The sequence below is a fragment of the Oncorhynchus masou genome, chromosome 31 (assembly GCF_036934945.1).
Source record: "Oncorhynchus masou masou isolate Uvic2021 chromosome 31, UVic_Omas_1.1, whole genome shotgun sequence".
NCBI lineage: Eukaryota > Metazoa > Chordata > Actinopteri > Salmoniformes > Salmonidae > Oncorhynchus > Oncorhynchus masou.
This window is the reverse complement of record NC_088242.1, coordinates 86,310,266-86,322,056: the sequence shown is the minus strand read 5'-3', so window position 1 is coordinate 86,322,056 and position 11,791 is coordinate 86,310,266. Positions and strand designations below refer to the sequence as shown.

Below are 11,791 nucleotides of genomic sequence, written 5' to 3'. Positions count from 1 at the left end.
GATGTAACCCAAACAAAAGAGCGAGGTTAAACCCTTAATAAATACACAAGACAACGATAACACACAATAACACAGCACGAGACCTGTAAACAATACACAGCACTAGACCCGTAAACAATACACGGCACGAGACCCGTAAACAATACACGGCACGAGACCCGTAAACAATACACGGCACGAGACCCGTAAACAATACACGGCACGAGACCCGTGAACAATACACGGCACGAGACCCGTAAACAATACACGGTACGAGACCCATAAACAATACACGGCACGAGACCCGTAAACAATACACGGCACGAGACCCGTAAACAATACACGGCACGAGACCCGTAAACAATACACGGCACGAGACCCGTAAACAATACACGGCACGAGACCCGTAAACAATACACGGCACGAGACCCGTAAACAATACACGGCACGAGAACCGTAAACAATACACAGCACGAGACCCGTAAACAATAAACAGCGCGAGACCCGTAAACAATACACGGCACGAGACCCGTAAACAATACACGGCACGAGACCCGTAAACAATACACAGCACGAGACCCGTAAACAATACACGGCACGAGACCCGTAAACAATACACGGCACGAGACCCGTAAACAATACACGGCACGAGACCCGTAAACAATACACAGCACGAGACCCGTAAACAATACACAGCACGAGACCCGTAAACAATACACGGCACGAGACCCGTAAACAATACACAGCACGAGACCCGTAAACAATACACGGCACGAGACCCGTAAACAATACACGGCACGAGACCCGTAAACAATACACGGCACGAGACCCGTAAACAATACACGGCACGAGACCCGTAAACAATACACGGCACGAGACCCGTAAACAATGCACAGCACGAGACCCGTAAACAATACACAGCACGAGACCCGTAAACATTACACAGCACGAGACCCGTAAACAATACACAGCACGAGACCCGTAAACAATACACAGCACTAGACCTGTAAACAATACACAGCACTAGACCTGTAAACAATACACAGCACGAGACCTGTAAACAATACACAGCACTAGACCCGTAAACAATACACAGCACGAGACCCGTAAACAATACACAGCACGAGACCCGTAAACAATACACGGCACGAGACCCGTAAACAATACACGGCACGAGACCCGTAAACAATACACGGCACGAGACCCGTAAACAATACACAGCACGAGACCCGTAAACAATACACGGCACAAGACCTGTAAACAATACACAGCACGAGACCCGTAAACAATACACAGCACGAGACCCGTAAACAATACACGGCACGAGACCCGTAAACAATACACGGCACGAGACCCGTAAACAATACACGGCACGAGACCCGTAAACAATACACGGCACGAGACCCGTAAACAATACACAGCACGAGACCCGTAAACAATACACGGCACGAGACCTGTAAACAATACACGGCACGAGACCCGTAAACAATACACGGCACGAGACCCGTAAACAATACACAGCACGAGACCCGTAAACAATACACAGCACGAGACCCGTAAACAATACACGGCACGAGACCCGTAAACAATACACAGCACTAGACCTGTAAACAATACACAGCACGAGACCTGTAAACAATACACAGCACGAGACCTGTAAACAATACACAGCACGAGACCTGTAAACAATACACAGCACGAGACCCGTAAACAATACACAGCACGAGACCTGTAAACAATACACAGCACTAGACCTGTAAACAATACACAGCACGAGACCCGTAAACAATACACAGCACGAGACCCGTAAACAATACACAGCACGAGACCTGTAAACAATACACAGCACTAGACCTGTAAACAATACACAGCACGAGACCCGTAAACAATACACAGCACGAGACCTGTAAACAATACACAGCACGAGACCTGTAAACAATACACGGCACGAGACCCGTAAACAATACACAGCACGAGACCTGTAAACAATACACAGCACGAGACCCGTAAACAATACACAGCACGAGACCTGTAAACAATACACAGCACAAGACCTGTAAACAATACACGGCACGAGACCTGTAAACAATACACAGCACTAGACCTGTAAACAATACACAGCACGAGACCCGTAAACAGTACACAGCACGAGACCTGTAAACAATACACAGCACGAGACCTGTAAACAATACACAGCACGAGACCTGTAAACAATACACAGCACTAGACCTGTAAACAATACACAGCACGAGACCCGTAAACAATACACAGCACGAGACCTGTAAACAATACACAGCACTAGACCCATAAACAATACTGTTAGAGGAATTCTAAATTCCTATATGTTTTGTAGCCAAAACCAAATTCACACTCTATCTATTTCTTAATAAGTTGTAAGTTTATTATTTTACATGAAATAGATCGAGACCAGTCTTAAAAGTCAGGTAGTAGCGTTTAATTCAAGTGAGTACTGCCACATACACATTTTTCCACAGGTTATAAACTGAAAATGACATCAGCGTTTTCTAAATGTTCTATCTCTTTCATGACACCGGTAGAGAGGCCCTATAGTTCTCGAGCCTTGGCCCTGCCTCTGTTGAATATGCCCCAAACCTGTGCTAAGCTAACACTTCCATGGCCACTTTGTACCTATATCCACATGTAGCCAGTGGCCCATAACCCCATGTGAAAGTGCCCCTATTATACAAAACAGGTTAAAACATCCCTAGACAGGCAACATGTACACAGGTCAAAATGGCTCTACACATTAATTTTACTCAAAGCAAGACTTCTGTGAATGACTATTCATTGTCACCAATCTTACCGCAGCAAAACAAGCTGAAATTCAGTACTTTCATTCATCTGCTTGCTCTGCCCTCATATGTAGCCTTGCATTGAAATGTTTACCGTTTTCTTTTCAGGACAACCAGGGCCACAAGTAGAACACAAAACATAGAACATAAACAGTTGCATTGAGACTCAAGAAGTTAATTAACATGTTAACAATAGTGAAAACAAGTTTTTTTTTACCTAACAGAGCTTAAGAGGATCTGCAGAGAAAATTGGAAGAAACTCCCCAAATACAGGCGTGCCAAGTTTGTAGCTCATACCCAAGAAGACTCAAGCCTGTAATTGATGCCAAAAGTGCTTCAACAAAGTACAGAGTAAATGGTCTGAATAGTTAGGTAAATGTGATATTTCAGGGTTTTTTGTTAAATAATGTGTGAGGATAGACTATGTGGTTTAAAATATGGAGTGATTACCAAATATAGTTTTTGCACCTTAACCGAATTGCCGAAATAAATAAAGGTTAAAAAAATACATATATATTCTGTTACAGGGAAAGCTCACTACTGCCCATGCTTCATAAGTCCAGACCTCTTGGAAAAGGTTGTACACTGACATACTGAGGATACACTTAGGCCTATTGTATGAAATACTAAACTGATGCAGCACATTTTCAGCAAGACACCAATTGCTGGGCCTCACCATCAGCAAAATCATCTGATGGGAGCAGGTGTGAGCACCTCTACCATCTGAGGCCGGAGATGAGGAGCGACCAGGAGTTTGCACTGGAGTTTAGGACCCTGGCTGCCAGCGCTAGATGGAGCAACAGGGCCCTGATCGATCATTACCGCTGTAGTCTACGTGAGGACGTCCGTCGGGAGCTGGCCTGCAGAGACACCACCCTCACCTTTGACCAGCTGGTAGACCTATCCATCCGGCTGGACAACCTGCTGGCTACTCGTGGACGTCCAGATCGGGGTCTGGTTGTTTCATCCTCCCGCATACCCTCTCCAATACCCATGAAACTGGGAAAGAAGCGCAGGGAGACCGGAGGGGGTTACCGCTTGTGCACCATTTGTGGCAGCAGAGGTCACACTGCTGGTCGGTGCCGGGTTGTTTCCTCTGAGAATCAAGGGAGCAAGCAGAGCATTCTGGCGTCACCCCAGGTGAGTAGGCACCATTCTCATCCAGAGCCCTCTGTTGCACATATGTTTGTCTCTGTTACTTTCCTGAATTTTCCCCACGTTCACAGCATAAGGCTCTAGTAGATTCAGGCGCGGCTGGGAATTTCATTAATAAAGGATTAGCTCATAGTTTAGGGATCCCCATTGTTCCTGTGGATATGCCTTTCCCCTTTCATGCCTTAGATAGTCGACCATTAGGGTCAGGGTTTATCAGGGAGGCCACCACTCCTTTGCGTATGGTAACGCAGGGGGTAACAGGGAAAAGATTAGTATTTTTCTTATTGATTCTCCTGTGTATCCCATGGTGCTGGGCCTACCCTGGTTAGCTTGTCATAACCCCACTGTTTCTTGGCCACAGAGGTCTCTCACGGGGTTGTCGCGAGAGTGCTCAGGTAGGTGTTTAGGGGTTTCCGTTGGTGATACTACGGTGAAAAGTCCCGACCAGGTCTCCACCATGCGAATTCCCCCAGAATATGCCGTATTGGCGCTCGCCTTCTGTAAAAAGATGGCGACTCAATTACCACCCCATTGATGGGGGATTGTGAAATAGATCTCCTGGTAGACGCTGCACTTCCCAGGTGTCACGTGTATATCCTGTCACAAGCGGAGACGGTGGCTATGGAGACATATGTCTCCGAATCCCTGCGTCAGAGGTACATTCAGCCCTCCATTTTACCTGAAGGATGGAGGTTTGCGCCCATGCATTGATTATTGAGGTCTTAATAAAATCCCAGTGAGTTATAGTTACCCGCTACCTCTTATCGCTACGGCGATTGAGTCAATGCATGGGGTGCGCTTCTTCACTAAACTGGATTTGATGGGTTGATGAATGCGCTATCAGTCTTCCAATCATTTGTAGACAAGATTTTCAGAGACCTGCACGGGCAGGGTGTAGTGGTGTATATTGATGACATACTCCGCTACACGTGCCGAGCATGTGTTCCTGGTGCGCAAAGTGCTTGGTCGCCTGTTGGAGCATGACCTGTACGTCAAGGCTGAGAAATGCCTGTTCTTCCAACAGTCCGTCTCCTTCCTAGGGCATCGGATTTCCACGTCAGGAGTGGAGATGGAGAGTTACCGCATTGCAGCCGTGCGTAATTGGCCGACTCCCACCACGATAAAAGAGGTGCAGTGATTCTTAGGGTTTTCCAACCACTACCGGAGGTTTATCCAGGGTTTTGGTCAGGTTGCTGCTCCCATTACCTCACTGCTAAAGGGGGGCCAGATGCGCTTGCAGTGGTCAGCTGAGGCGAATAGGGCTTTTAGTCACCTGAAGGCTCTGTTTACCTCGGTTCCTGTGTTGGCCCATCCGAATCCCTCTTTGCCGTTCATAGTGGAGGTGGACGCATCTGAAGCTTGGATAAGAGCAGTGATCTCTCTCAGCGCTCGGATACGCCACTGAAGCTCCGCCCCTGTGCCTTCTTTTTTTCGAAGATGTTCAGCCCGGAAGAGCGAAACTATGATGTGAGGGACCGGGAGCGCTTGGCTGTCGTCAAGGCCTTGAAGGCGTGGAGACATTGGCTTGAGGGGGCTAAACACCCTTTTCTCATCTGGACTGATCATCACAATCTGGAGTACATGCGGGAGGCGAGGAGACTGAATCCTCGTCAGGCAAGGTGGGCCATGTTTTTCATCCGTTTTGTGTTTACCCTCTCTTACAGACCAGGCTCCCAGAACGTGAAGGCAGACACACTGTCCCGGCTGTATGACACAGAGGAGCGGTCCATGGATCCCACTCCCATATTCCCGGCCTCTTGTTTGGTGGCGCCGGTAGTGTGGGAGCTGGAAGTGGACATTGAGTGGGCGTCACGTGCAGAGCCCTCTCCCCCTCAGTGTCCAGCTGGGCGTCCGTACGTTCCGTCTGCTGTCCGCGACCGACTGATCTATTGGGCCCACACGTCACCCTCCTCTGATCATCCTGGGATAGGTCGGACGGTGCGCTGTCTTGATGGGAGGTACTGGTGGCCGCTAAGGACGTGAGGATTTATGTTTCCTCCTGCTCAGTGTGCGCCCAGTGCAAGGCTCCTAGACACCTGCCCAGAGATAAGTTACAACCCTTACCCGTTTCACAACGGCCGTGGTCGCACCTGTCGGTGGATTTCTTAACTAATCTTCCACCTTCACAGGGTAACACCACGATCCTAGTCGTTGTGGATCGTTTTTCTAAGTCCTGTCGTCTCCTCCCTTTGCCCGGGTCTCCCTACGGCCTTACAAACTGCGGATGCCCTGTTAACACACGTCTTCCGGCACTACGGGGTGCCTGAGGATATAGTGTCTGATTGGGGTCCCCAGTTCACGTCAAGGGTCTGGAAGGCTCGTCTGGGGGTCTCGGTCAGCCTTACCTCAGGTTTTCACCCCGAGAGTGATGGGCAGGTGGAGAGAGTAAACCAGTATGTGGGTAGGTTTCTGCAGTCTTATTGCCAGGACCGGCCGGAGGAGTGGGCGAAGTTCATGCCCTGGGCAGAGATGGCCCAGAACTTGCTCCGCCACTCCTCCACTAACCTTTCTCCCTTTCAATGTGTATTAGGGTATCAGCCGGTTCTGGCTCCTTAGCATCAGTCAGACCGAGGATCCTGCGGTGGACCGTCACCACAGTGAGGCCCCGGTGTTCGCACCAGGGGACAGGGTATAGCTCTCGACCCGAAACCTGTTCCTCCACCCCCTCTGGACATTGAGGGTGTCCCGGCGTACTCCGTTCAATCCATCTTGGATTCGAGACGTCAGGCGAGGGGCCTTCAGTACCTCGTGGACTTGGAGGAGTACGGTCCAGAGGAGAGATGCTGGGTTCTGGTGGAGACGTGTTAGATCCTTCAATGCTGCGAGAATTCCACCGTCTCCATCCGGATTGCACTGCGCCTCGCCCTCGGGGCGTCCCCGAGGCCGGTGTCGTGGGGGGGGACTGTCACGACTACTTATTTTCCACCATAATTTGCAAATAAATTCATAAAAAATCCTACAATGTGATTTTCTGGAGAAAAAAATTCTCATTTTGTCTGTCATAGTTGAAGTGTACCTATGATGACAATTACAGGCCTCTCTCATCTTTTTAAGTGGGAGAACTTGACAATTGGTGGCTGGCTAGATACTTTTTTGCCCCACTGTACTTGCTCACCTATGCTGAGCTAACACATTGTACCTATATACATGTGGCCAGTGACCTATAATCCCTCGTGAGAGTGCCCCTATTGTACAAAACATCTTAAAACATTCCTAGACAGACAACATGTACACCGTTCAAAATGGCTTTTACTTATTTGTCTTAGTCATAGCAAGACTTCTGTAAAGGACAAATTAAATCAAATCAAATCAAATTAAAAAGTTAACAATAGTGCAAGCAAGTCATAAAACATGATAAACATATGTAATGCATTTTTAAATAGCATTTCACAGCCTTTTTAAAGAGACAATTTAGGGTATGTTGCTGCACAGTCCTGGAAATGCAGATCCACGTATTGCAGGATGTGGTCCACAGCACTGAGCAGAAGGATGTCTGTGTTCTCATCAACGTCCAGCTCAGATGAGTAGTTCTTCACCGGGACGATGTAGGAGGTGGACATGCCAAGCAGAGCTCCAGCATTGGTCATCTACTCACATACACACACACACACACATTTGTTTTACTATCCTTGTGGGGACCAAACAATTGATTTCCATTCAAAATCCTATTTTCCCTAACATCTAACCCTTATCCTAACCCTAACCTTGATACTAATCCTAACCCGTAACCCTAGCCCTGAACCTACCCCTAACCCTGATTCTAACCTTAACCCAAAGTCAAACCCTAAACCTAACCCCTAAGCTTAAAATTGTATTTTTTTCCTTGTTTTACTATCCTTGTGAGGATTTCTTGTCCCCACCATGACAGTAAAACCAAATGCACAAGTCAGTCAAGGATGTTCATACAGGGTGGTTAAATGTCAGATGTTCCGATAGCTGATGTTCCAATAGCTAACTAAAACGTCAATAAAGGGTATTATTAAGAATACCGTCTGCTGAACGATCCGGCTGTTGTACACCTGGGTGATGTCACGGGCAGTTTCCTGACACACCTGGTCCACATGTGTCAGCAGTGCCACTTGATGCACACCTACAAAACACATTTGTTTCACACACTGTCAACTGACAGAATTGACCACAGTTTCTACAACCATTACTGCCATTGCGAAAAAGCTTCTTGTATTGCTCACCCAGGTCACTGATGTGTTCTCGGAGCTGTTGGAAGGTGGTGCCCAGACCTTTGGTGTAGCTGGACACTTTAGAAGCATCCACCACAAAGACGACACAGTGGACCTTGTCTTTAAGGGACGGCTTCTTTACATACCCCACAGTCTCTGATCTCACAGGCTGCTCAGGACTGAACTGTAGAGGATGGATGAGAACATTAGCTTGGTTGTTCAAACCAACCAGCTGAGAGAGTATTTATAATATTCTCTACTGAACAGAGAAATTTATATCAGGGGTGAGCAACTCTTATCCTGTGAGGCTGCCTGCAGGAGTATGTTCCAACCCAGCACTATCTCACCTGAATCATAATAGTGGTCTAAATTGCAGACTGTGATTAGTTGAATCAGGTGTGTTAGAACTAAACTGGAACAAAAATCGGCACACACTGTGTGTTAGAGCAGACCTGGAACACACTGTGGCCGCTGTTGCTCAACTCCGAGTTATATGAATGTTACACACACTGTGCCCCTGTAATTTTAACGTCGACATCCAATACTTGCATTCTTTCTTACACACAACGGTGGCACCTGTGTCCGTTCTCCCTCACGTACCTTGTGTCCCTCGGGTGCATGGCCTTTGATGATAGCCAGAGTGTCATGGAGGGTTAGTCCAGTGGTCTCCCCATCTCCCAGACCCATGACATCACACAGGACCAGCGCAGTAGGCTGCTCTGGACTCCGCCCACGGATGTTGAACAACTGGAGCTGAGATAGAGAACACAGACAGAATTATACGTGTAAGGATATACAATGTGGTTTACAATATGGAGTGATTAACAATAATAGTTTTTGTAACTTAACTAAATCTTTATTTACGCATGTAATTGATCTATATCATCCAGCCCCAAAACTCCCAGTTTCTAACAAACTCAAATACGTTCTATGTATTTTTACCTCTACCTTTTTGGTGAAGCTGGCAGAGGAAGAGCCAACCATGGCCCGGTTAGTGAATCTTCCTGTGAAGACTGACTGAACAGAGCTGATGAAGCTGGACTTGCCGGCTCCAACAGGACCCAGCAGCAGAACCCGAGCCTCAGACAAAGCCTCACAACAAGGCTTATAGGAACTGATAGACTCCATCAGGGTCTCCCTGCGACTGGGCAAACATTGGTCATTAACAATTAAATATGATTACATGGTGGATTGTTTAGTAGGCCTAGTTGGTGTAGATAGGTAAGTTTGAGTGTATTGTTGTGATACCCTACTCACTCCTCAGTCCATGCCACCTCCCTCCATGGGGACTCCATCTTACTTTTCCACTGTCCTGCCCCGAGCAGGCCTAGAGTTGAGAGACTATAGTGTAAGAGCAAACTAATGGAAATCATGAATTATCAGGTAACTGTACTCTACTGGAAAGCGGCAATGAGTCTCACAACACACAATATGTGATTAAAGGTCCGGTGCAGTCAGTGTAGATTTCCTTGTTAGACTATTAAAGGCCCAGTGGAGATTTCCCTGTTAGACTATTAAAGGCCCAGTGTAGATGTCCCTGTTAGACTATTAAAGGCCCAGTGTAGAGTTCCCTGTTAGACTATTAAAGACCCAGTGCAGATTTCCCTGTTAAACTATTAAAGGCCCAGTGTAGATTTCCCAGTTAGACTATTAAAGGCCCAGTATAGATTTCCCTGTTAGACTATTAAAGGCCCAGTGTAGATTTCCCTGTTAGACTATTAAAGACCCAGTGTAGATTTCTCTGTTAGACTATTAAAGGCCCAGTATAGATTTCCCTGTTAGACTATTAAAGACCCAGTGTAGATTTCTCTGTTAGACTATTAAAGGCTCAGAGTAGATTTCCCTGTTAGACTATTAAAGGCCCAGTGTAGATTTCCCTGTTAAACTATTAAAGGCCCAGTGCAGATTTCCCTGTTAGACTATTAAAGGCCCAGTGCAGATTTCCGTGTTAGACTATTAAAGGCCCAGTGAAGATTTCCCTGTTAGACTATTAAAGGCCCAGTGTAGATTTCCCTGTTAGACTATTAAAGGCCCAGTGTAGAGTGTAGATTTCGCTGTTAGACTATTAAAGGCCCAGTGTAGATTTCCCTGTTAGACTATTAAAGGCCCAGTGTAGATTTCCCTGTTAGACTATTAAAGGCCCAGTGTAGAGTGTAGATTTCGCTGTTAGACTATTAAAGGCCCAGTGTAGATTTCCCTGTTAGACTCTTAAAGGCCCAGTGTAGATTTCCCTGTTAGACTATTAAAGGCCCAGTGTAGATTTCGCTGTTAGACTATTAAAGGCCCAGTGTAGATTTCCCTGTTAGACTATTAAAGGCCCAGTGTAGATTTCCTTGTTAGACTATTAAAGGCCCAGTGTAGATTTCCCTGTTAGACTATTAAAGGCCCAGTGTAGATTTCCCTGTTAGACTATTAAAGGCCCAGTGTAGATTTCCCTGTTAGACTATTAAAGGCCCAGTGTAGATTTCGCTGTTAGACTATTAAAGGCCCAGTGTAGATTTCCCTGTTAGACTATTAAAGGCCCAGTGTAGATTTCCTTGTTAGACTATTAAAGGCCCAGTGTAGATTTCCCTGTTAGACTCTTAAAGGCCCAGTGCAGATTTCCCTGTTAGACTATTAAAGACCCAGTGTAGATTTCTCTGTGTTTTATATATATTTCCACACTATAAGGTTGGAATAGTACTGTGAAATTGTGAAAATTATTATAATGCCCTTTTAGTGTACGAGCAGGCGGTAAATTAGTTAAAATACTAATAAGAAAGAGAGTTCTAAGCCTCTCTGCCAATAACAGCTAGTTTTCAGTTTTCCCTTCCATACTCCCAGACAGTCCCAGCAAAATTATTGCTTGAGAAATTGCTCTTTGCTAATCTATTTTTGTTTATTTTTGACCATTTTAATTGGAAACACTCACTGTAATGTACTTAATTGTTACACAGAAATTATTTTATATTGAGATAAAAACAGCTGCATTGGACCTTTAAGAAATGTACTCCAACATCATGATAGTCAACACCTATTTGCTTACCTGCAAACCCCCCAGGTGCATTTATCACATTCCCCTTGAGGACTTTACTCGAGTCAGGTCTGCCGTCCCCTACCAACAGGTTTGTTGCCAAAGTTGTTGATGAGGGTTTCTCACCATGCAAAACTGGTGTAGAAAAATTAGGACAACTTCCAGGTACCGTCCCGAAGTTGAAGGACATGCTGTCAATGTAATAACATATTCATATACCATCATGCAACATTGAATTCGTAAAGCCAATGACCGTAATAAAATGAACATGGTTCAAAGAGTAACATAAAGTAAACTAAACAAACCTACCTAGCGAGATTGCTTGGAGATTTTATCCACAACCAGCTGAGCCTATGGATCAGTTTGACCTGATAGTATTGTGTATCTGTTTCTCAGTAGACTTGTGGGCGTATCTGTTGTGTGGAAACGAAAGTGAAATTTTGAAATCCCATTTCTACTTGTCTTTCCAGTAGAGCTGTGTTCAGCCTAGAGTAAAAACAAACCTCAGTTAACTAAACATGAACTTAGACTTTTAATACTTGCAATAAGTCTATCATAATTTTCTAAAGGTCTGTCTTGGACTAGCAGGAAAAGGGTTGCGGCTGTTGGAAGCACAATCTATAACTGTTGTGGGTTCAGCAGGAGTGTTGCCC

General features: G+C 45.9%; 1 protein-coding gene across 2 annotated transcripts; it reads right to left on the bottom strand.

Annotated features, from left to right (window-relative positions):
- Positions 1-7,178: 7,178 nt before the first annotated feature.
- Positions 7,179-11,557, bottom strand: LOC135524665 (interferon-induced protein 44-like). Of its 2 annotated transcripts, none has more exons than XM_064952397.1 (8): positions 11,448-11,557; positions 11,151-11,329; positions 9,383-9,452; positions 9,068-9,269; positions 8,726-8,878; positions 8,138-8,309; positions 7,937-8,037; positions 7,179-7,534 (listed from the first exon to the last, which is right to left on the bottom strand). In XM_064952397.1, exons 2-8 carry the CDS (start codon positions 11,326-11,328, stop codon positions 7,346-7,348), a joined length of 1,065 nt encoding a protein of 354 aa, XP_064808469.1. In that variant the 5' UTR covers position 11,329; positions 11,448-11,557; the 3' UTR covers positions 7,179-7,345. The 2 variants fall into 2 exon arrangements, with proteins under 2 accessions (XP_064808469.1, XP_064808470.1); XM_064952398.1 differs by having other exon boundaries at positions 9,074-9,269.
- Positions 11,558-11,791: the final 234 nt, after the last annotated feature.